Source organism: Hypanus sabinus, chromosome 4, assembly GCF_030144855.1.
Source record: "Hypanus sabinus isolate sHypSab1 chromosome 4, sHypSab1.hap1, whole genome shotgun sequence".
Classification (NCBI taxonomy): domain Eukaryota; kingdom Metazoa; phylum Chordata; class Chondrichthyes; order Myliobatiformes; family Dasyatidae; genus Hypanus; species Hypanus sabinus.
This window is the reverse complement of record NC_082709.1, coordinates 1,403,447-1,430,160: the sequence shown is the minus strand read 5'-3', so window position 1 is coordinate 1,430,160 and position 26,714 is coordinate 1,403,447. Positions and strand designations below refer to the sequence as shown.

General features: G+C 42.6%; 2 protein-coding genes across 2 annotated transcripts in view; one reads left to right on the top strand and one right to left on the bottom strand.

Moving 5' to 3' along the window:
* tmem163a (transmembrane protein 163a) overlaps window positions 1–26,714 on the bottom strand; it is a 261,821-nt gene that overhangs the window by 98,536 nt on the left and 136,571 nt on the right. The window contains exons 4-5 of the mRNA XM_059966281.1: window positions 18,803–18,846; window positions 12,167–12,258 (exon numbers count right to left, since the gene is read on the bottom strand). Of these exons, the coding sequence (XP_059822264.1) occupies window positions 12,167–12,258; window positions 18,803–18,846 (136 nt within the window). The remainder of the gene's footprint in view (window positions 1–12,166; window positions 12,259–18,802; window positions 18,847–26,714) is intronic.
* The window catches only part of LOC132392440 (uncharacterized), a 490,427-nt gene that overhangs the window by 368,073 nt on the left and 95,640 nt on the right, over window positions 1–26,714 (top strand). The window lies entirely within an intron of this gene.

Here is a 26,714-nt window from a genome sequence, read left to right as displayed (position 1 = left end):
TTTTTGGTAAGCTGGTTCACTCTCTCTCTTTGAACCTTACTTGTGTTACTTCCATTAACAAAACTTCACATGTAGATATCAATTCGTGTCGAATGGCTTATTACACAGCTCATCACAGCTATCATAAAATCCTGTGCTGACCAACTGGATACCTTCAACATCTCGCTCTGGCAATGAGGGGTACCCACTTGCTTCAAGCAGACTTCAATCATATCAGTGCCCAAGAAGACCTTGGTAACATATCTCAATGACTGTCGCCCAGTGGCACTTACATCTACAGTGATGAAGTGTTTTGAGAGGCTGGTGTTGAAGCATATCAGCTCCTGACTGAGTGGCAACTTGGATCTGGTCCAATTTGCCTACTGAAGCAACAGGTCTGCAGCAGATGCCATCTTGTTGGCTCTTCATAAAACCTTGGAACATCTGGACAGCAAAAATGTATACATCAGGATGCTCTTTATCAATTACAGCTCAGCATTTAATACCATCTTCCCCTCAAAACTGATCAATAAACTGCAAGACCTGGGCCTCAATACCCACTTTGTGCAATTGGATTTTTTATTTCCTCATTTGTAGACCCCAGTCAGTTCAGATTAACAAAAACTTCTCCTCCACAATCTCCATCAGCACGGGAGCAACACAGGAATGTGTGCTTAGCCCCCTGCTCTACTCGCTATGACTGTGGGGCTAAATACAGCACCAACGCTATATTCAAGTTTGCTAATGACACTACTGTTCTGGGCCATATAAAAGGTGGTGACGAATCAGCACACAGAAAGGAGATTGAAAAGTTGACCGAGGGGTGTAATAACAACAACCTCTCACTCAATGTCAATAAGATCAAAGAACTGATTGTAGATTTCAGGCTGGTATGGGAATTCCAATGCCTTTGAGCAAAAACCCCTACAAAAGGTAGTGGATTCACCCCAGTATATCACAGGTAAAGCCCTTCCAACCATTGAGCACATCTACATGAAATGCTGTTGTAGAAAAGTAGCATCCATCATCAAAGATCCTCACCACCCAGGCCATGCTCTTTTCTCACTGCTGCCATCAGGTAGATGGTACAAGTGCCTCAGATTCACACCACCAGGTTCAAGAACAGTTAATATCTCTCAACCATCAGGCTCTTGAAAAAAAACAGATAACCACACTCATTTAAGGACTCTTGCCATTTCATACTCCTTTTTTAACTGCTATTTATTTATATTTACATTTGCACATTTTGTTGTCCATTGATCCTGTTTACAATCCATAGATTTGCTAAGTATACCTACAGAAAAAGAATCTCAGGGTTGTATGTGGTGACGTGTATGTACTCTGATAGTAAATTTTACTTTGAAATCCAGCTCCTGCTTAAATGTGTTTCTAGTGTTTTCTAGTGAAATCAGTTTGTAAGTACCATGACTCCTGGCTCCTTGATCTCTAGGGTCCTTCAATTATCTTGTTTATAATAAAATCCCCTAGAACGCAAAGGGCTGTATTGAATCTTACAAAGCACAGCACAAATAATGTGGGAATGTAATTCAGGGCAGTAATGCTGTAGCTGTTTCTCCAAGCCATGCTCACTCTGAGCACAGCTTTCCTACCAGTAAACAAGTTCATGGGATATTCTTTTACTTCCTGGTTCTGGGTAGAATGACAATTCTGTTATGCGATGCAAAAAAAAATTTACTTCTTGTAAATAAGACCAGTTAAGCAATTTGGGTGGGGTATTCTATCCTACAAGAGACTTTCTGAAGTAGAACAGCTCCAAGACATAAGAGCAATGCCACTGAGCAGAAAAAAGAGAAATTTCCATCAATATTTATTGCTGCATCACAATAAAATGTACCAGAGCCTCAATGCTTCAGTCACCATCATCAAGCACAGAGGCTGTAAATATTTTAGTTCATAGGAACAATCTCAGTGAAAAACAGGAATAAGAAATAATTTGGATATCCAAGCAATACTGAACAGTGGCATTCATACATTTAATTTAATGTATAAATTTATGTCCTTGTCAAGAAAAGCAAAGTCAAACTGAAAATAGTCATGGCAGGATGTCAGATTTTTCAAATGAATAAACTCCGATTACACATCACATACTGATAGACAAAAATAAATTCTATAATTAATAATCAAAAGTATTCATAAATACAACAAATAAAAATATTTACATTTGTTTTTCTACCAATGCAATGTAACAGCTAAATATAACAGACTGGTTCAAATCATATCATTGAGGTATAAATATGCACTTTTTATTTTAGATTTTGACTGGCAATTACAAAAAGCTCATAACAGTGTACTGCCTTTGGTATATTATTTGTTCTGGCTCTCATTTTCTGCCATTCTGAAACTTCAAATCCATAAAATTAGAATGCATGTTTCAAAACAAAGCTTAGAAAGAATTTTTTATTACAAAGCCTATCCTACAATGTGTTAAATTGTAATTAAATTTGTTGAACTGTTATCAGCTTGTACATTATGCTTTGTGGTTACTCTTTGTACTATGACTCCCATATCAAAAACTGAGCCAAAGTAAATATTTGTCAAACAAAGGAGGTGTCAGTTTGAACCAGCCTGCTCATTCTCTGTGATCTCTCTTATTAACAAGGCATTTTCACCCACAGAGCTACACCTCACTGGTGTTTTTTTTGTTTTTCACACCATTCTCTGTAAACTCTAGAGACTGCTGTGCATGAAAATCCCAGAAGATCAGAAGTTTCTGAAAGACTCAAATCACCCCCTCTGGCACTAATAATCATTCCATGATAAAAGTCATCTGGATCACATGTCTGTCCCATTGTGATGTTTAGTTTGAAAAGCAACTGAACATCTTGACCAGGTCTCACGTTTTCATAATTGAGTTGCTGCCACATGATTGGTTGTTTGAGATATTTGCATTAATGAACAGGTGCACAGGTGTACCTAAAAAAGTGGCCACTAAGTGAATATGCCAATAAGAGCTTCCTGCTTGCAGCAACACACTCAAAATGCTGATGCAACTCGGCAGGTTAGACAGCATCAATGGAGGGAACAAACAGCTCATGTTTCAGGCTGAGACACCACACAGACGGCAAAGGAAAGGGGCAGAATATATAGGTGGGGTAATGGGAAGGAGTACAAGCTGACAGGTGATCAGCAAGTCCAGGTGTCGAGAAGGGGAGGAGGAAGAAGAAGAATGATGTGAGAAGCTTGAGGTGAAATGTGTGATACTGGTTATCAAACTACAAAGAGATGGTTAAATCACTGTCTGGTATGGAGGGGACTCTGCACAGGATTGGAGACAGTTGCAGAGGGTTTTAAACACTGCCACCTTCATAATGGGCATTAGCCTCTCTGTATCAGAGACATTTTCAAAAGGTAATGCCTCAAAAAATCAGCATCTGCATTAAGGACCTCCATCACCTGGACATGGCCTCTTTTTCATTGCAACCCTCAAAGAGGAGACACAGGAGTCTGAAAACACACACTCACTGTTTCTTCCCTTCCACCAACAGATTTCTGGATGGATAATGAGCCAGCCACAAACACTACCTCATTGAAACAGAAACATAGAAAACCTACAGCACAATACAAACCCTTTGGCCCACAAAGCTGTGCCAAACATGTCTTACTCTGAGAAATTACCTAGGGTTACCCATAGCACTCTTTTTTTTCTGAGCCCCATGTACCTATCCTGGAGTCTCTAAAAAGACCCTATCGTATCCATCTCCATCACCATCGCCGGCAGCCCGTTCCACGCACTCATCACACTCTGAGTAAAAGACTTACCCCTAACATTTCCTCTGTACCTACTTCCAAGAACCTTAAAACTGTTTCCTCTTGTGCTAGCCATTTCAGCCCTGGGGAAAAAGCCTCTAACTCTCCACATGATCAATGCCTCTCATCATCTTATACACCTCTACCAGGTCACCTCTCATCTGCCATTGCTCCAAGGAAAAAAGACCGAGCACTCAACCTGTTCTCATAAGGCATGCTCCCTAATCCAGGCAACATCTTTGTAAGTCTCCTCTGCACCCTTTCTATGGTTTCCATATCCTTCCTGTAGTGAGGTGACCAGAACTGAGCACAGTACTCCAAGTGGGGTCTGACCAGGGTCCGATATATCTGCAACATTACCTCTCAGCTCCTAAACTCAATCCCATGATTGATGAAGGCCAATGCACCATATGCTTTCTTAAGCATAGAATCAACCTGCACAGTAGCTTTGAGTGTCCTATGGACTTGGACCCCAAGATCCCTCTGATCCTCCACACTGCCAAGAGTCTTACCATTAATACTAAATTCTGTCATCATATTTGACCTACCAAAATGAACCAAATCACACTTATCTGGGTTGAACTCCATCTGCCAATTCTCAGCCCAGTGTTGCATCCTATCAATGTCCCACTGGAACTTCTAACAGCCCTCCACACGATCCACAACACCCCCAACCTTCGAGTCATCAGCAAATTTACTAGCCCATGCCTCTCATCCAGGTCATTTACACAAAGAGTAGGAGTCCCAGAACAGATCCCTGAGGCACTCCACTGGTCACCAACCTCCATGCAGAATATGACCCATCCACAACCACTCTTTGCCTTCTGTGGCCAAGCCAATTCTGGATGCACAAAGCAATGTCCCTTTGGATCCTTGCTGAAATCCATATACACTACATCTACTGGTCTACCTTCATCAATGTGTTTAGTCACATCCACAAAAAATTCATTCAGGCTCGTAAGGCACGACCTGCCCCTGACAAAGCCATGCTGACTATCCCTAATCATGTTATGCCTCTCCAAATGTTCATAAATCCTGCCTCTCAGGATCTTCTCCATCAACTTACCAACCACTGAAGTAAGACTCACTAGTCTATAATTTCCTGTGCTACCTCTAAGCCCTGTCTTGAATAATGGAACAACATCAGCAACCCTCCAGTCCTCCGGAACCTCTCCTGTCCTGATTGATGATGCAAAGATCATCGCCGGAGGCTCAGCAATCTCCTCCCTCGCCTCCCACAAGTAGCCTGGGTTACATCTCATCCAGTCCCGGTGACTTATCCAACTTGATGCTTTCCAAAAGCTCCAGCACCTCCACTTTCTTAATATCTACATACTCAAGCTTTCCAGTCTGCTGTAAGTCATCCCTACAATCACCAAGATCCTTTTCCGTAGTGAATACTGAAGGAAACTACTCATTAAGTACCACTTACTATCTCTTACGATTCCATACATACATCTCCACTGCCACACTTGATTGGTCCTATTCCCTCACATCTTATCCTTTTGCTCTTCACATGCTTGTTGAATGCCTTGGGGTTTTCTTTAATCCTGTCCACCAAGGCCTTCTCATGGCTCCTTCTGCCTCTCCTAATTTCTTTCTTAAGCTCCTTCCTGATAGCCTTATAATCTTCTAGATCAGTATCATTACCTAGTTTTTTGAACATTTCATAAGCTCTTCTTTTCTTCTTGACTAGATTTTTAGCAGCCTTTGTACACCACGGTTCCTGTACCCTACCACCCAGTCTCATTGGAACATACCTATGCAGAATTCCATGCAAATATCTCCTGAACAACTACTACATTTCCGTACATTTCCCTGAGAACATTTGTTCCCAATTTATGCCTCCAAGTTCCTGCCTGATAGCCCCATATTTCCCTTTACTCCAAATAAACGCTTTCCTAACTTGTTTTTTCCTATCCCTCTCCAATGCTATGGTAAAGGAGATAGAATGGTGATCACTATCTCCAAAAAGCTCTCCCACTGAGTGATCTGACACCTGACCAGGTTCATTTCCCAATACCAGATCAAGTACAGCCTCTCCTCTTGTAGGCTTATCTACATATTGTGTCAGGAAACCTTCCTGAACACACCTAACAAACTCCACCCCATCTAATCCCCTCGGTCTAGGGACATGCATATCGATGGTTGGGAAATTAAAATCTCCCATCACGACAACCCTGTTATTATTACACCTTTCCAGAATCTGTCTCCCTATTTGCTCCTTGATATCCCTGTTACTATTGGGTGGTCGATAAAAAAACACCCAGTAGAGTTATTGATCCCTTCCTGTTCCTAACTTCCACCCACAGAGATTCCATAGACAACCCCTCCATATATTACTCCTTTTCTGCAGCCATGACACAATCTCTGATCAACAGTGCCACGCCACCTCCTTTGCCTCCCTCCCTATCCTTTCTGAAACATCTAAAACCTGGCACTCGAAGTAACCATTACTGCCCCTGAGTCATCCAAGACTCTGTAATGGCCACAGCATCATAACTCTAAGTTCAGATTCATGCTCTAAGTTCATCCACTTTGTTCATAATACTCCTTGCATTAAAATAGACACATCTCAACCCATCGGTCTGAGACCATCCCTTCTCTATCACCTGCCTATCCTCCCTCTCGCATTGTCTCCAAGCTTTCTCTATTTGTGAGCCAACGTCTCTTGCTCCATCTCTTCAGTTTGGTTCCCACCCCCCAGCAATCCTAGTTCAAACTGTCCCCAATAGCCTTAGCAAACCTCCCCACCAGGATAATGGTCCTTCTGGGATTCAACTGCAACCTGTCCTTTTTTTTTTAATGTACAGGTCACGCCTGCCCCAAAAGAGGTCCCAATGATCCAGAAATCTGAATCTGTGCCCCCTTCTCTAATCCCTCAGCCATGCATTTATCCTCCACCTCACTCTATTCACTGTCATGTGGCACAGGCAGTAATCCAAGATTATTACCTTTGTGGTCCTGCTTCTCAATTTCCTTCCTAACCCTTACAAGGGGTGATTGATAAGTTCATGGCCTAAGTTAAAAGGAGTCAATTTTAGAAAAATTAGCAAATTTATTTCTCAACATAGACTCCTCCTACATTTACACACTTAGTCCAGAGGTCGTGGAGCATACGGATCTTGATAAGTTCGTGGCCTAAGGTAGAAGGAGATCAGTTATACAGCTCTCGTTACACACATGCTGTTCAACTCTTTGAGTGATTATGCAAAAAGTTTGAAGCTAATAATTCATCAGTTAATAACTCATCAGGGGTGATTGATAGGTTCATGGCCTAAGGTAAAGGAGATGAATTATTAACTTCAAACTTTCTGCATAATCACTCAAAGAGTGCTCTGTACTGCTGCTACAAAACAAAAATAATTCAGGAATGGGTGGAGATCTGATAGGGGTATACAAAATATGAGGGGCATTTATAGGGTAAATGCAAGTAGGCCTTTTTCCTCAGGTTAAGTGAGACTACAACTATAAATCAGAGAGGTGTAGAGTGTAAGTGAAAGATTTAAGGGGAATCTGATGGGAAACCTCTACATTCAGAGTGTGGTGTGAGTGTGGAACATGCTGGCATTTGCAGTTGTACATGCAGGTTGAATTGTAACATTTAAGTACAATTAAGCTAATGTTTGGGTGTATATAGATGGCTCTAAGCAGAAGAGCTGGCTGGTACAGAATAGATGGGTTGATGGCTTTGCACTGTCATGCTCTGTGACTCTATGTTGCTCCGCCAGATATTGGATAACCCAGACTGACAGTAGATTTGGAGGAGCCAAAGGGCTTGATTTTGTGCTCTGGTGTTCCATGACTCCATAAGAGGCACAGGAATGAAGGAGGAATCTAATAAGTGAGGACAGTAGACCATGGAATAAAGGGAAGACGGTGGGGAACCAGCAAAAGGTGTTTGGCAGGTCATGAGGACAGGGAGGAGGGTAGAAAGGAAAGGGGTGAGAGGGCACCAGAATAAGAGAAAACAAAAGGTGGGGGACAGGAATAAAAGTGAGTTAAAAGATAGAGAGATAATACTCACACTCTCAGACTGCAGAGTACTAAGGCAGAATAGGAGGTGTTGTTCCTCTGCTCAGGCCTCAGAGGAGACACGTTGCATGGGAACGGGTGCACAATGCAATGCCAATGCAGTCATCAATGTAGCAGAAAAAGAATTGGGAAGCATTTCTGGTGTAGGCTTGGAATTTAGACTGTGCCACATAGCCAATGACAAGGTGGGGACTGTGTGAGTGCACATGGCTACAACTTTGTTTGGAAAAAGTAGTAAGAACGAAAGAGAAATTGCTGATCATAAGTACTACTTCTGCCATTCAGAGGAGGGAAGTGGTAGAGGTCAATTGGTTAGCTTTGTTGTTGAGAAAGAAGCAGAAAACCTTGAGGTCTTCCTGCTGGGCAATGCAGGTGTACTAAACTGCATGTCCATGGTGATCTGGGCCAGGGAACTGAAAGTTGTTGATGTGAAGGAAAGCTTGTGAAGCGTCACAGACATAGGTAAGAAGGGACTGAACCAAGGGGGACAAGATGATGTCGGGATATATGGGCACAAGTTTATTGGGGTATCAGCAGGCTGAAATAATGAGCTTGCTGGGACAGTCAGATTTTTGGATCTTGGACAGGAGGTAGAAATGGGCAGTACAGGGTGGGGGAATTATGAAATTGGAGGCTGTAGATGGGATATCTCCAGAGGTGATTAGGTCAATAATGGTGCAGGAGACAATGAGCTGATGCTTCTCAGTGGGGTCCAGGTTAAAGGAGAAGCAAGGGTAATATTGAATACAAGACCATAATACATAGGTGCAGAATTAGGCCTTTCAGATCTGCTCTACCATTCCATCATGGCTGATCCTGGTTCCCACTTAACCCTATACACCTGCCTTCTTGCCATAGAACACTACAGCACAGTACAGACCCGTATAACCTACTCTAAGATCAATCTAACCCTTCCCTCTTACATACTGTAGTGCTACATGCTTCTATCACCGTGCTTATCTAAGAATTTCTTAACTGTCCCCCGATGCACCTGCCTCTACCCCTGCTAGGGTGTTCCTTGCACTCACCACTCTGTGTAAAAAATTTGCCTCTGATACCCCTCTTATAGCTTCCTCCAAGTTCCTTAAAATTATTCCCCTTCATATTAGCCATTTCAGCTCTGGGAAGAAGTCTGACTGTCCTCACAATCTATGCCTCTTATCATCTTGAAAGGTTCAGAGGGAGTGGAGGGTTGGAATGTTCAGGTAAAGTGGCATAGGAGGAAGAACTTAGTCTCTGCTTTCCTCCTGACTCTTACTGTTGAAGACCTATGCGATGGCAGGACCTTGAAAAGCACAAAAGCTCTGCCATCGAAAGTCAAATAAATTCCACCCAGAAAAAAGCTTCAAAAACAAAGCTTACAGTTATCTGGATCATGTCCCAAGCCTTAACCAGCTTGTAAACCTGTCAAACACGATTTCTATAACCAACATCTAACCTGGCAAAGGTCCAATGGGAGGACATCCAGTGTTAGGAAGTTGCAGGAAGTTGCAGAAAGTTGAGATACAACAGAGCTATCAGCAGGTTTTAGGTCATTTGCTTTTACCTGGAATTGTACTAAAAAGTTAATTGTGAGGCATATTTTTCAGCATCAGTTATTATTGTAAGAATATTACTTACATGCAGAGAGTGACATAATTGTGGTAACACCAGGGTTCGGTCAAGCCGCTCAAAAATCTGATCATATACTTCAGGTCATAACTCACCTCTGCACTATTAAAATTATTTTCCAACAGGAGTGTTTCATTTCACATTTCAATATTACTCTGAAGCATTACTCAGAAAATTAAGCTTTGGATGTTACTGTCAAAGCAAGTCTGTTTTTACAGAACTATTTAACCCAACACAGCTAAGCCAACTTCAATGCTGTTTGTTCAACTTATGTTTATGCCTCATCACTCAACCATGTTAATCCTATCCTTCACAATTTCCTGATGACCTCACAACTAATGACAAGCTCTGTTCCCAACCCTTGCCAAAGGACTCTTGGCCAACATTCCTTCAACTTTGCACATCCTCCTCCACTCCAAAACAATGAAGAAACCCTGTCCTCTCCCCTCCATGACTCCTGCACCGAGGCAAAACACAGGTAAATAAAAAGAGGGGGAAGGAATAAAAAGGGAGGGATTCTTCTGGGATCTGGCATGGAGTTAATGGGCCAAATAATCCCATACTGTGATATTATAATATTAAGTCTTTGGTCTCCACATATACTTGCTTGCCCCATCACCCAATTTGTGGTAGATCTGACATCAGTCTCACTGGCCACATTAGCACTCACAACACTGGAAAGGAAGTAAATCATTCCTGATCCCAAGGCCCTGCCCAAGAAGAAACCATTGAATTCTGCTGGAGCAGCTCAGTGAACAAACAGTCTTTGGTTCATCATGCAACACTTTCCTTATTAGCATCACAGAAATGTTAACCCTTTAAAGAGATGTGAAACCTTCAAAATAAGTCCTTCAACAATAAATTATGAGCAATAGCAAATACAATGATATGGTGTTTATTCTGTCAATAATTCTGAGTGAGTATTTTACATCAGGTTTCACTGTGAAAGACACTAGCAGGGTGCCAGATGTTGAAGAGTGTGAGGGAAGAGATGTGAGTGTTGTTACTATTAGAAGGAGAAGGTGCTCAAAAAGCTGGAAGACCTAAGGGTGTACAAGTCACCCGGACCAGATGAACTGCACCCTAGGGTTCTGAAAGAGGCAGCAATAGAAATTGTAGAGGCCTTAGTAATGATCTTACAGAAATCAATGGACTCTGGCATGGTGCCAGAGGACTGGAAAATTGCAAATGTCACTCTGTTCTTTGAGAAAGGAGGAAGGCAGCAGAAAGGAAATTATAGGGCAGTTAGCCTGATCTCAGTGGTTGGGAAGATGTTGGAGTCAATTGTTAAGGGTGAGAGGTTGTGGAATACTTGGTGACATAGGACAAGATATAATGAGGTCAGCATGGTTTCCTTCAGGGAAAATCCTGCCTGAAGAATCTGCTGAAATTCTTTGAGGAGATTACAAGTAGGATAGATAAAGGGGATGCAGAGGATATTGTATATTTGGACTTTCAGAAGGCCTTTTTCAAGGTGCCAAACATGAGGCTGCTTACCAAGTTAAGAGCCCATGGTATTATAGAAAAGTTACTGACATGGTTAGAGCATTGGCTGATTGGTAAGAGGCAGTGAGTGGGAATAAAAGGGGCCTTCTCTGATTGGCTGCCAGTGACTAGTGGTTTTCCTCTGGGGTCGGTGTTGGAACCACTTAGATTTATGCACTTATGCTATAGATAAATGATTTAGATGATGGAATAGATGGCTTTGTTGCCAAGTTTGCAGATGATATGAAGATTGGTGGAGGGGCAGGTAGTGTTGAGGAAATAGGCAGGATGCAGAAGGACTTAGACAGCTTAGCAGAATGGACAAGAAAGTGCCAAATGAAATCTAATGTTGGAAAATACACAGTCATGCACTTTGGTAATAGAAACAAATGTGTGGACTATTTTCTAAATGGGAAGAAAATCCAAAAATCTGAGATGCAAAGGAAGTTGAGAGTCCTTGTGCAGAACACTCTGAAGGTTAATTTGCAGGCAGAATCTGTGCTGAGGAAGGCAAATGCAATGTTAGCGTTCATTTCAAGAGGTCTAGAATACAAGAGCAAGAATGTGATGCTGAGGCTTTATAAAGCTACTGGTGAGGCCTCCCCTTGAGTACTGTGAACAGTTTTGGGCTCCTCATCTAAGGAAAGATGCACTGGCATTGGAGAGGGTCCAGAGGAAGTTCACAAGGATGATTCCAGTAATGAAAGGGTTATCATACAAGGAAATTTTGATGGTTCTGGGTCTGTACTTGCTGGAATTTAGGAGGAGGAGGGGAATTTCATTGAAATCTTTCATATGTTGAAAGGCCTGGATAGAGTGGATGTGGAAAGGATGTTTCCATGGTGGGGGAGTCTAGGACAAGAGAGCACAGCCTCAGGATAGAGGGGTGTCCAGTTAAAAGACAGATGCTGAGAAATTTCTTCAGCCAGAGGGTGGTGAATTTGTGGAATTTATTAACACAGGCAGCAGTGAAATCTGGGTGCTGAGTGGATTTAAGGATCCCTTAATAGGTTGTTGATTGAACACAGCATCAAACATTACAGGGATTAGGCTGGGGAGTGGGGCTGAGGAGGGAAAAAAAGCTCAGCTATGATTGAATGGTGGAACAGACCCAATGGGCCAAATGGCCTAATGCTGCTCCTATGTCTTATTGACTAACAGCCATCAAGACATTGGCAATTTAGTGGCATGCACAGCTGATTTAGGTACCACTCCATTTCATGAACTCAATGTAAACTATTAAAAGCTGTATTGTAGATTGATTTTAAAATACCAAAGCTAGACTCACATGTTCTCTCGATAGGCAGAATGCACAGCTGCTGCATTGCTGTAACGCCACAGTACGATTGCAGAAGATAACACATCCAACGCAGCATCAAACTAGAACAGACAGACACGTTCTTCAGACAACATTATCACATAGATGTGTATTTATATTATTTAAGCATCAAAGGGAAGAACATAGATTTCACTGGAATCGTAGATAAATTAAATTGCATAAGTGTTATTCCAGATGGTAAATTATCATTTTGTGGTGTGTGCTCTGGTGGTGGTTGATGTTTGATAAAATTACAAAGGTCCAAAATTCCAAATATAATGAGAAACATTTTATATGACATATCATTAGTGTTCCTGCTGCAAAATGAAGTTACCAGCAAAATATTATTTCCTGAAAATCAAAATCATAGTTTTTGTACCTTAGGGTCAGTGAAATTGAATTTTCACCCAAACATCCCAAAGACCCACTCATACACATCACATTTCCTGCTAAAATCTTTTTAAAGTAACAACTTAATTCAAAAGCTGTGTTGGTAAGATCTGTGTTAGGTTTGCAAAATAGAAATTTAAGTTAAGAAGGATTACACCAGGAAATGCCTTAACAGATTACAGCCATCTGAAGTCCGAAATTCACTTCCCTATTGCTCAGCTGACATACTTTTCCATACTTTTGACATACGATTTGTCTTAGTTTCATTAATATTCATTGGAGATCTGATAGATGTTTACAAGATTATGAGAGGCATAAATAGAATAGACAGGGAGTATCTGTTTCCCAGGGTTGAAATGTCTAAGAACAGAGGGCATGCATTGAAGATGAGAGGGAATAGGTTCAAAGGGGATGTGAGGGGCAAGTATTTTTACTCAGAATGGTGTAAGGCTGGAATTCACTGCCTGGTATGATGGCAGAGGCAAGGACATTAGAAGCTTTTAAAACTCTGTTTCTGCTTGTTCCTACCCCACTTATATCTGCACACCTCAGCTTGGATTTATCCCTCTGGTTCATAGAACATAGAATAGTACAGCACGTTACAGGCCCTTTGGCCCACAATGTTGTGCTGACCCTCAAACCCTGCCTCACATATAACCCCCCACCTTAAATTCCTCCATATACCTGTCTAGTAGTCTCTTAAACTTCACTAATGTGTCTGCCTCCACCACTGACTCAGGCAGTGCATTCCACGCACCAACCACTCTGAGTGAAAAACCTTCCTCTAATATCCCTTTTGAACTTTCCCTCCCCTTAATTTAAAGCCATGTCCTCTTGTACTGAGCAGTGGTGCACTGGGGAAGAGGCACTGGCTGTCCACTCTGTCTATTCCTCTTAATATCTTGTACACCTCTATCATGTCTCCTCTCATCCTCCTTCTCTCCGAAGTGTCAAGCCCTAGCTCCCTTCATCTCCGATCAAAATCCATTCTCTCTAAACCAGGCAGCATCCTGGTAAATCTCCTCTGTACCCTTTCCAATGCTTCCAAATCCTTCCTATAGTGAGGCAACCAGAACTGGACACAGTACTCCAAGTGTGGCCTAACTAGAGTTTTATAGAGCTGCATCATTACATTGCGTCTCTTAAACTCTATCCCTCAACTTATGAAAGCTAACACCCCATAAGCTTTCTTAAATACCCTATCTACCTGTGAGGCAATTTTCAGGGATCTGTGGACATGTACCCCCAGATCCCTCTGCTCCTCCACACTACCAAGTATCCTACCATTTACTTTGTACTCTGCCTTGGAGTTTGTCCTTCCAAAGTGTACCACCTCACACTTCTCTGGGTTGAACTCCATCTGCCACTTCTCAGCCCACTTCTGCATCCTATCAATGTCTCTCTGCAATCTTTGACAATCCTCTACACTATCAACAACACCACCAACCTTTGTGTCGTCTGCAAACTTGCCAACCCACCCTTCTACCCCCACATCCAGGTCATTAATAAAAATCACAAAAAGTAGAGGTCCCAGAACAGATCCTTGTGGGACACCACTAGTCACAACCCTCCAATCTGAATGTACTCCCTCCACCACAACCCTGTCTTCTGTAGGCAAGTCAATTCTGAATCCACCTGGCCAAACTTCACTGGATCCCATGCCTTCTGACTTTCTGAATAAGCCTACCATGTGGAACCTTGTCAAATGCCTTACTAAAATCCATGTAGATGACATCCACTGCACTACCCTCATCTATATGCCTGGTCACTTCCTCAAAGAACTGTATCAGGCTTGTTAGGCATGATCTGCCCTTCACAAAGCCATGCTGACTGTCCCTGATCAGACCATGATACTCTAAATGCCCATAGATCCTATCTCTAAGAATCTTTTCCAACAGCTTTCACACCTCAGACATAAGGCTCACTGGTCTGTAATTACCCGAACTATCCCTACTACCTTTTTTGAACAAGGGGACAACATTCGCCTCCCTCCAATCCTCCAGTACCATTCATGAGGACAATGAGGACATAAAGATCCTACCCAGAGGCTCAGCAATCTCTTCCCTCGTCTCGTGGAGCAGGCCCCGGGGACTTATCCGTCCTAATGTATTTTAACAACTCCAACACCTCCTCTCCCTTAGTATCAACATGCTCCAGAACATCAACCTCACTCATATTGTCCTCACCATCAAGTTCCCTCTCATTGGTGAATACCGAAGAGAAGTATTCATTGAGGACTTCACTCACTTCCACAGCCTCCAGGCACATCTTCCCACTTTTATCTCTAATTGGTCCTACCTTCACTCCTGTCATCCTTTTGTTCTTCACATAATTGAAGAATGCCTTGGGGTTTTCCTTCACCCTACTTGCCAAGGACTTCTCATGGCCCCTTCATGCTCTTCTCAGCCCCTTCTTAAGCTCCTTTCTTGCTACCTTATTCCTCAATAGACCCATCTGATCCTTGCTTCCTAAACCTCACGTATGCTGCCTTCTTCCACCTGACTAGATTTTCCACTTCACTTGTCACCCATGGTTCCTTCATCCTACCATTCTTCATCTTCCTCACCGGGACAAATTTATCCCTAACATCCTGCAAGAGATCCCTAAACATCGACCACATGTCCATAGTACATTTCCCTGCAAAAACATCATCCCAGTTCACACCCACAAGTTCTAGCCTTATAGCCTCATAATTTGCCCTTCTCCAATTAAAATTTTTTCTGTCCTCTCTGATTCTATCCTTTTCCATGATAATGCTAAAGGCCAGGGAGCGGTGATCACTGTCCCCCAGATGCTCACCCACTGACTGATCTGTGACCTGATCCGTTTTGTTACCTAATACTAGATCTAGTATGGCATTCCCCCTAGTCAGCCTGTCAACATACTGTGACAGGAATCCATCCTGGACACACTTAAACTCTGCCCCATCTAAACCCTTGGAACTAATCAAGTGCCAATCGATATTAGGGAAGTTAAAGTCACCCATGATAACAACCCTGTTATTTTTGCACCTTTCCAAAATCTGCCTCCCAATCTGCTCCTCGGTATCTCTGCTGCTACCAGGGGGCCTATAGAATACCCCCAGTAGAGTAACTGCTCCCTTCCTGGTCCTGACTTCTACCCATACTGACTCAAAAGAGGATCCTGCTACATTATCCACCCTTTCTGCAGCTATAATAGTATCCCTGACTAGTAATGCCACCCCTCCTCCCCTTTTTTCCCCTTCTCTATCCCTTTTTAAAGCACTGAAATCCAGGAATATTGAGAATCCATTCCTGCCCTGGTGCCAGCCAAGTCTCTGTAATGGCCGCTACATCATAATTCCATGCATGTATCCAAGCTCTCAGTTCATCACCTCTGTTCCTGATGCTTCTTGCATTGAAGTACACACACTTTAGCCCTTCTACCTTACTACCTTTACACCCTTTATTCGGCTTCTTTTTCATCAAAGCCTCTCTATATGTTACATGTTCAGTCCCTTCCTACATACATCTATGACACTTCACACACTCTTGAGCTTTTCAATGATTTCAAGGTCCCTGGTCCCAAACATGTTATTTTTACTGTGAATGTCCAGACCCAATACCCCTCTGTCCCCCACCAAAGAGGCATCAAAGCTCTCCATTTCTTTCTGGACACCAGATCCAGCCATTTCCCCTCCACCACCACTCTCCTCCATCCAGCGGAACTTATCCTCTCTCAATAATTTCTCCTTTGGTTCCTCCCACTTCCTTCAAACAAAAGGTGTAGCCATGGGCACTCACAAGGGTCCCAGCCATGCCTGCCTGTTTGTCAGCTACGTGGAACAGTCCATGTTCCAAATCTTTTCCAAATCCCCAACTTTTCATATGCTACATTGATGACTACATTAGTGTTGCTTCCAGCACCCATGCAGGGTTTATCAATTTCATCAACTTTGTCTCAAACTTACACCTAAGTCCTCAAATTTACTTGGTCCATTTCCAACAACCCCTTCCCTTTCTCAGTCTATCTCCAGAGATAGCTAATCTTCTGATGTCTACTATAAACTCATGGACTCTTACAACTTCCTGTACTATACCTCTGCCCACTTTGTTACTTGTAAAAATGCCATCCCCTTCTTTCAATTCCTCCATTTCTGCAGCATCTACTCTCAGGATGAGGCTTTTCATTCTAGAATGAAGATGTCCTCCTTTTACAAGGAAAGAGACTTTCTTTCCTCCACCAGTAATGTTGCCTTCACTGGCATCTTTTCCATTTCGCACATGTCTGTCCTCACCCCAGTCTCCTGCCAGCCTACCAGGGATAGGGTTCTTCTTGTCCTCATCTACCAGCCCACCAGCCTCTGCGTCCAGCACGTAATTCTTTGGAATTTTTGCCATTTCCAACTACCAAGTTATTTATTCCACTACCAAGTACACCCTTCTCTCCCCAGCCCCGTGCCACCCGCCCCCCCATCAAAATTTCTGGTTTCCACAGGGATCGCTCCCTACGCTACGCCATTGTCCATTCGTCTCTCCTCACTGATCTCCCTCCGGGCACTTATCCTTGCAAGTGGAACAAGTGCAACACCTGCCCCTATACCTCCTCCCTCACTGCCATTCAGAGCCCCAAACAGTCCTTCCAAGTGAGGCGACACTTCACCTGTGAGTTTGTTGGTGTCATATACTGTATCTGATGCTCCCAGTGTGGCCACCTGTATATTGGTGTGAGACCCACTGTAGACTGGGAGACTACTTCGCTGGGCACCTATGCTCCATCCGCCAGAAAATGCGGGATCTCCCAGTGGCCACCGATTTCAATTCCGACATGTTAGTCCATGGCCTCCTCTACTGTTGCAAAGAGGCCACGCTCAGGTTGGAAGAGCTATACCTTATATATCACCTGGGTAGCCTCCAACCCGATGGCATGAAGAGTGATTTTTTAACCTTCTGGGGATGCCCCCCACCTCCTTCACTATTCCCCATTCCCTTTTCCCTCTCTCACCTTATCTCTTTACCTGCCCATCACCTTCCTCTGGTGCTCCTCCCCCTTTTCTTTCTTCCATAGCTTTCTGTCCTCTCCTGTCAGACTCCCCCCTTCTCTTGCCCTGTATTTCTTTCACCAATCAACTTTCAAACTCTTTTCTTCATCCCATCCCCTCTCCAGTTTCACCGCCATTCCACAATGGCTGATCCTGGATTCCACTCAACCCCATACACCAGCCATCTCGAAATATTCTTTGATGCCCTGACCAAACAAGAAACCATCAACTTCCACCTTAAATATACCCTAGACTTGACCTTAACTGAAGTTTGTGAAAGAGCATTTCACAGATTCACCTCTCTGTCTAAACAAGTTCCTCATTACCTCTGGTCTAAAAGGTCACCCCTCAATTCAGAGGCTGTGCCCTCTAATTCTGGATACCCCCACCATAGGAAACATCCTCTGTACATCCACCTTATTTAGTTCTTTCAGCAGTCATTGGCAGAGTCAACAGTGGAGGCTCTCAGAGAAATCTAAATTGTTCTGCACATCTTGGTATGTGTGATTTAACAATTTTTGTTAAGTTTGTATCTGCAAATATGGAACAAGAAAGTAGTAACAATAATAAATACATAAATAATATTCTAAATCTAAAGTAGTATCACTATACTCAACTTTAGGAATTTTGAATTTGCTCAAAATTTATTTCTATCTGTTGTGATTAACTTTGAGCTTGAATCAAGAATTGTTAAATGTTAAAAAAAATAAATCCAAAAAGAAACGAACAGGTATACAAATTCGGCCTTGGTCATCCGAGTGAAACAAACAATGTAGAGTCATCGAAAAGTACAGCACAAAATCAGGCCCTTCAGTCATCTAGTCCATGCCAAGCCACTTCAGCTGCCTAATTCCATCAATCTGCCTTTCAGTGATGTACTGTGCTTCTGAATTAAATGCCACTGAGGTTAATGTAACCAGCATCCAGAGGCAAACCATAATGCATCGTATTTTGCCAATCCTGAATAATCTCGTGAAGTCGATTATCAGTTCTCTGTCTATGTACACAATATTACTTATTACGCTAATGCCCTTCCCTTGGACAACATTGGTGGCATGGAGAGGGGAGACTTGCAGCTTGAGCAACTGCCGGTCTCCCATAAAAAAACCTTGCCCAGGTTTGCACCCTAGAGACTTTCCAAGGCTCAAATCCATGGTGTATTGAGACTAACAGAGGCCTACACACACACACACACACACGCACATACAACTTACTGCAAATCCAAAGGATGATGCACTGTGCCTCATGACAGAAACAGCTGTAAGAGAAGAGAGTGGAGATGATTAGTAGATTGTAGCCCAATTAAATGGAAAATTAATGTCAATGATTGATAGATTCTACAAAAAAGCTTCGGGTGAAATCTCTGCCTTACTTGCTTATGATTAAGTGTTCTTTCTTTTCCACAAATTCGATAGGCTGAATGATGCATTCAGACTAAAATATCTTTTGTTACTATACCCAGTCCTTAATGTTAAGTTGCGTACATATATAGCCATCCATTATATTTCTCGGGACAGTACTACATACTGTAATACTACTAAGTGCATCTAATCCAGGCAACCAATGACAAATTCTGCTCTCATGCCTATGTTTCATATGGACATTATAATAAAATTCATGTACAGTGGATTCTGATTAATTGGACAAATCAGGACCAGTACAATTTGGCCCAGAAATTAAACAATTGCCCCAATTAGTCTGATTCATGGAAATATTTAAAAAGGTATATAACAAAAGACAAGCTACCATTTAACTGAGTAATAAATTATGTATTTCAATGAAATACAGAACAAATTAGAACATTATCAAAATTACTATAGTATTGAGAAACAGAGTACTCACAAACAGAGAAAGCTTGTAGGCAGTGTGAGAAGGAGGATAGGCAGGTGATAGAGGGGATGCACTTAGACCGATGGTTTGAAATGTTTCTATTTTAATGCAAGAAGCATCATGAACAAAGCAGATGAGCTTAGGGCATGGCTCAGTACTTGGAGCTATGATGTTGTGGCCATTACAGAGATTTGGATGGCTCAGGGGCAGGAATGATTACTGAGAATGCCAGGCTTTAGATGTTTCAGAAAGGACAGGGAGGGAGGCAAAAGAGGTGGGGGCGTGGCACTGTTGATCAGAGGTAGTGTCACGGCTGCAGAAAAGGAGGAAGATATGAGAGGGATTGTCTACTAAGTCTCTGTGGGTGGAAGTTAGGAACAGGAAGGGGTCAATAACTCTACTGGGTGTTTTTTTATAGATGTCCCAATAGTGACAGGAACATTGAGGAGCAGACAGGGAAACAGATTCCAGAGCTCTAGTGTTCTTGTGCTCAAACTGGATAAGTCACCGGGACTGAATGACATGTACCCCAGGCTGTTGTGGGAGGCGAGGGAGGAGATTGCTGATCCTCGGGTGATGATCTTTGCATCATCAATGGAGATAGGAGAGGTTCCGGAAGATTGGAGGGATGTAAGTGTTGATCTCTTATTCAAGGAAGAGAGTAGAGATAGCACAGAAAACTATAGACCAGTGAGTCTTACTTCAGTGGTTAGTAAGTTGATGGAGAAGATCCTGAGAGCAGGATTTATTAACATTTGGAGAGGTATAATATGATTAGGAATGGTCAGCATAGCTTTGTCAAAGGCAGGTAGTGCTTTACAAGCCTGACTAAATTTTTTGAGGATGTGACTAAGCATTCTGATGAAGGTAAAGCAGTAGATGTGGTGTATATGGATTTCAGCAAGGCATTTGATAAGGTACCCCATGCAAGGGTTATTGAGAAAGTAAGGAGGCATGGGATCCAAGGGGACCTTGCATTGCGGATTAAGAATTGGTTTGCTCATAGAAGGCAAAGAGTGGTTGTGGATGGGTCATATTCTGCATGGAGGTCTATCACCAGTGGAGTGCCTCAGGGATCTGTTCTGGGAACCCTTCTCTTCGTGACTTTTATAAATGACCTGGATGAGAAAGTGGAGGCATAGGTTAGTAAATTTGCTGATGGCACAAAGGTTGGGGATGTTGTGTATAGTGTTGGGGGCTGTCAGAGGTTACAGTGGGACATTGATCAGATGCAAAACTAGGCTGAGAAGTGGCAGATAGAGTTCAGCCCTGAGAAGTGTGAGGTGGTTCATTTTGGTAGGTCAAATATGATGGCAGAATATAGTATTAATGGTAAAACTCTTGGCATTGTGGAGGTTAAAAGAGATCTTGGGGTCCGAGTCCACAGGACATTCAAAGCTGCTGTGCAGGTTGACTGTGTGGTTAAGAAGGCATATGGTGTATTGGCCTTCATCAATCATGGTACTGAGTTTAAGAGCAGAGAGGCTATGTTACAGCTTTATAACATCGTGTTCAGACCCCACGTGGAGTACTGTGCTCAGTTCTGGTTACCTCACTACAGGAAGGATGTGGAAACTATAGAAAGGGTGCAGAGGAGATTTACAAGGATGTTGCTTGTATTGGGGAACATGCCCTTTGAGAATAGGTTGAGTGAACTTGGTCTTTTCTCCTTAAAGCGACAGAGGAGGAGAGGTGATCTGATAGAAGTGTACAAGGTAATGAGAGGCAATGATCACGTGGATAGTCAGAGGCTTTTTCCCAGGGTTGAAATGGCAAACACGAGAGGGCAGTTTTAAGGTGCTTGGAAGTAGGTACAGAGGAGATGTCAGGGGTAAGTTTTTTTTAAAAACACAGGGTGGTGAGTGGTGAGTACGTGGAATGGTGGTGGAGGCAGATACAATAGGGTCTTTTAAGAGACTCCTGGATAGGTACATAGAACTTAGAAAAGTAGAGAGCGATGAGTAACCCTAGGTAATTTCTAAAGTAAGGACATGTTTGGCACAACATTGTGGGCCGAAGGGCCTGTTTGTGCTAGAGGTATTCTATGTTTCTATAAAACTGTATTATTGCCCAGTGGTTATAGACAGAGGAATTCATCCAGTGTACACTGTCGTGTCCTTTTTATTGACTATACATGAACAAAATCAGCATAGACACCTGGTGTAGATAATAGACTGCCTTCATACAATGCTCACAGTGATTGCATCCTACAATTGTAACATTGAAGATGATTGTCAATAGCTTCAAATTCTTCATACTTTCTAAATTGTTGAAGTAGTGAAATTCTTTCATTTTCACTCCCAGCATCTCCAAGCCTGAATGTTTAAAACCGGAGTAAGCAAAGTAGTTCTGAATTATCTGACTGCTTTTTTGGCCAACTATTAGTGACAAAAAGTACTGCTTTTTGAACACAAACACACACAACTGATGCTGTTTGAAAACAGTTCACTGTGTAGTGTCTAACAGTCACACAAGTGCACAGGAATGACACTGGGCAGAAACTGTTTGGCAACAGTCTTCTGTCCTAATTAACCAGCATAGTGTCCCAAAATAAAGGGAATCTTGGCAACAGTTGTCCTAAATAAGCAACTGTCCCAATTAACCAATAGCCCAATAAACTGGAATCCGCTTTACTTGAATAATGAATAATGTGATCAAAATAACAATTGATTGCCCAAAGGGAAGATAAAAAAAGTTTTGATAATCAGGTGACATTAACCAAAATATTTTAAATTTGAATCTGATATATTTCAAAGCCATTGTAGATATGTTTTTGAACAAAGAATTTGATAAAATATGTTTTAAAAAACTTGAGGATATATTTCGACCCTGACTCTAGACAAATGATGCTAAGTTTTCATAAATACTGTAATACAATAAATTTAGAACATGATTCACTTATCGTTCTTCAACAATAAGTGCTTAGTATGAATGATGAGCTGTGTTAGCAATCCCCCTACTCCCTGAGAGTGTTACTTTATACTTTTTCAGCTAATTATGTAACAAACACAAATTCTAAACAGAACCCCTCACCATATGTTAAAGTTTTGTTGCATGTTACAAATTTTCTGGCGAAATTGGCTGGATAGGGTCTTGAAAAAGACAGTTAATGTGATTGCCTTCAGAAGCTGAGAAGAGTTGGGAAGATGGCATCTGTACCAAACTGTGGTTTGAAAGCTGTTTGAATTTGTGAATAGTTCTGCTCACCACAATGAATCTCAACAAAACTGTGGTTAGACTCCAGATCTGATCACCGCAGTACACTTGTACAGAACCGTGGATAGAGTGCTGTTTGAATTTGGCAACAATTCCAATCACCACAGTACATCTGTATGGATCCACTTAGAGACTGTAGTTGGAGTGTTGTGAACAGTTCCAATCACATCCTATCTCTACAGAACCACGGTGTGACTGTAGTTGGAGTGTTGTGAACAGTTCCAATCACATCCTATCTCTACAGAACCACGGTGTGACTGTAGTTGGAGTGTTGTGAACAGTTCCAATCACATCCTATCTCTACAGAACCACGGTGTGACTGTAGTTGGAGTGTTGTGAACAGTTCCAATCACATCCTATCTCTACAGAACCACGGTGTGACTGTAGTTGGAGTGTTGTGAACAGTTCCAATCACATCCTATCTCTACAGAACCACGGTGTGACTGTAGTTGGAGTGTTGTGAACAGTTCCAATCACATCCTATCTCTACAGAACCACGGTGTGACTGTAGTTGGAGTGTTGTGAACAGTTCCAATCACATCCTATCTCTACAGAACCACGGTGTGACTGTAGTTGGAGTGTTGTGAACAGTTCCAATCACATCCTATCTCTACAGAACCACGGTGTGACTGTAGTTGGAGTGTTGTGAACAGTTCCAATCACATCCTATCTCTACAGAACCACGGTGTGACTGTAGTTGGAGTGTTGTGAACAGTTCCAATCACATCCTATCTCTACAGAACCACGGTGTGACTGTAGTTGGAGTGTTGTGAACAGTTCCAATCAGATTGTATCTGTACAGAACAGTGGTAAGACTTAAGGAGAAAGGAAAAGGATGTTTCAGCGGTTGGCTTTTCCCACACAGAGGGTGGTGCCCATCTGGAACAAGATGCCAGATTAGGAAGTAAAGCAGATGCAATTATAATGTTCAAAAATAATTTGGGCAGCAAAAGCAACAAAGGGTTACAAACCAACACATGCAAAATGCTGGAGCAACTCAGCTTGCCAAGCAGCATCTATGGGAAAAAAAAGTACAGTTGATGTTTCAGGCTGAAACCCTTTTCAGAAAAAAATGAGGTGTAGATTTAAAAGTTGGGGGGAGGGGAAAGGGAACTACAAGGTGATAGGTGAAAATGGGAGGAAGGGAGGGATGACTTAAGGAGCTGGGAAGATGATTGGTAAAAGAGATACAGGACTGAAGAAGGGAGAATCTGATTGAAGAGGACAGAAGGCCATGGAAGAAGGAAAAGGGGGAGGAGCACCAGAGAGTGCAGGCAAGGAGATGAAGTGAGAGAGGAAAAGGGGTATGGGGAATGGTGAAGGAGGGTGGGGGTGGGCAGTACCAGAAGTCTGAGAAATCAATGTTCATGCCAGCAGGTTGGAGACTACCCAGATGGAGCAAAGGTGTTGTTCCTCCAACCTGAGTGTGGCCTCATCACAACAGTAGAGGAGGCAATAGGTTGTCATATCTGAATAGAAATGGAAGTGGAGTTAAAATGGGTGGCCACTGGGATATCTCACTTCTTCTGGCTAAAGGAGCGTAGGTGCTCTGTGAAGTGGTCTCCCAATCTATGTTGGGTCTCACTGATATACAGCAGGCCACACTGGGAGCACTGGACACAATATATGACCCGAACAGATCACAGGTGAAATGCTGCCCCACCTGGAAGGACTGGTTGGGGCCCTGAATGTTAGTGAGGGAGGATGTGTAGGGACAGGTGTAGCACTTGTTCCGCTTACAAGGTTAAGTGCCGTAAGTGAGATCAGTGGGGAGAGACAAATGGACAATGGAATTGCATAAAGAGCAATTCTTGCAGAAAGCAAAAGTTGGTAGGGGGAGGGAAATATATCATTGGTGGTTGGATCCTTTTGGAGATGGTGGAAATTCCGGAGAATTATCTGCTGGACGCGGAGGCTGGAGTGGTGGTATTGAGGACAAGCGGAACCCTACTTCTGGTAGGATGGTGGGAGGATGGGGTAAGAGCAGATAAGTACAAAATGGGAGAGATACAGTTGAGGGCAGCATTACTGGTGGAGGAAGGGAGACCCCTTTCTTTGAAAAAGGAGGACATCTACTTCATTCTGGAATGAAAAGCCTCATCCTGAGTAGATGCAGCAGAAATGGAGGAATTGACAGAAGGGGATGGTGTTTTTACAAATAAAAGGGTGAGATAAGGTGTAGTCCAGGTAGCTGTGAGAGACTATGGGTTTGGAATAGACATCAGTATATAAGCTGTCACCAGTGATAGAGACAGAGAGATCAAGAAAGGGGAGGGAGGTGTTGGAAGTAGACCAAGTAAATTTGAGGGAAGGGTGGGAAGTTGGAGACAAAATTGATGAAGTCAATGAGTTCAGCAGGGTTGCAGAAAGCAGCACCAATGCAGTTATCAATGTAGTGTAGGAAAAGTGTGGGACAGACACCAGTGTAGGCTTGGAGCATAGACAGTGTCATGTAGCCAACAAAAAGGTATGCATAGCTAGGACCCATGGCTACACCTATTGTTTGAAGAAAGTGGGAGGAGCCAAAGGAGAAATTATTAAGAGTGAGGACAAGTTCTGTGAGACAGAGGAAAGTGGTGGTGGAGGGGAACTGGTTGGATCTGGTAAAGCCAGACCAATCTCTCCATTGCCACCTGTGCCATACACCAGTGAGGGTAAGAATAGAATGATTTGGCAGGTGAATGTGTGGTTGATGAAATGGAGCAGGAGACAGGGTTTCAGATTATGGATCATTGGAATCTCTTCTGGGGAAGGTATGACCTATGCAAAAGTGACGGGTTACAACTGAATCAAAGAGAGTCAAATATCCTTGTGGGCAGGTTGGCTAGATTTCTTCAGGCAGGTTTAAACTAATTTGGTAGTGGGATGGGAACCAGAGAGATACTGCTGAAGATGAGGTAGCTGGTTTACAAACAGAGGAAATGGGCAGTGAGACACCTAGCAAGGAGACGTTGCATATAGGGCAAAATTGCAGTCAACAGGATGAACTGCAATGTAAAAGGCTGGACAAAATCAAAAAGGCTGAATACAGGACTGAACGCATTATATTTGTATGTGTGTAATATATACAAAATAAGATAGATGAACTTCTGGCATAGTTATAGATTGGCATGTATGATGTTGTAGACATCATTGAATCACGGATGAAAGAAGAGTTTAGCTGGGAGATTATTGTCCAAGTATATATATTGTATTGAAAGGACGGCAGGAGGCAGAAAGGATGTTGCTCTGTTGATAAAAATGAAATTAAATCATTAGAAATAGGTTACATAGGGTTAGAAGGTGTTAAATCATTGTGGATAGAGCTAAGGAACTGTAAACATATAAAGACCCTGATGGGAGTTGCAAACTGACCCACAAACAGTAGTAAGGTTGTGGGCTACAAATTACAATGGGAGATAGAAAATGCTGCCAAAAGGGCAATGTTACAATAGTCACAGGGGATATCTATATGTAGGTAGATTGGGAAAATCAGGTTGCTGCCAGTTTCCAAGAGGGGAATTTCTAGTATACCTACGAGATGGCTTTTTAGAGCAGCTCATGGTAAGCCCTCTAGGGGATCAGCGGTTCTGGAGCAGGTGATGTGCAATGAATGGGAATTGATTAGAGAGTTTAAGATAAAAGAACCCCCAGGGAGAGCGGTGATAATATTATCAATTTCCCTGAATTTTGAAAAGAAGAAACTGAAGTCGGATGCATTAGTATTAACTCAGAGAAAAAGGAATTACAGAGGCATGTCAGAGGAATCACCCTAATCCTTAGCCTCAATAATAAGTATACCATTATAGATACTGTTGTAGGGAATGACCTCCAGGGGAATGCCATGGAGATCAGGTTACTGGAACTGAGCATGGGTCTGTGGTGCAGAAAAGGGAAAGAGGGAGAAGAGGGGAGGGATAGTCAGGGGAACAGACAGATTCTGTGGACATGAATGGGACACCTGGTTGGTACGTTACCTCCCAGGTGCCAGGGTCAGGGACATATTGGATCATGTCCACAACATTTTGGCGAAGGAGGAGAGCAGCCAGATATCTCGGTACATATTGGTACCAATGATAGAGAAAGAAAAAGCAAAGCGGT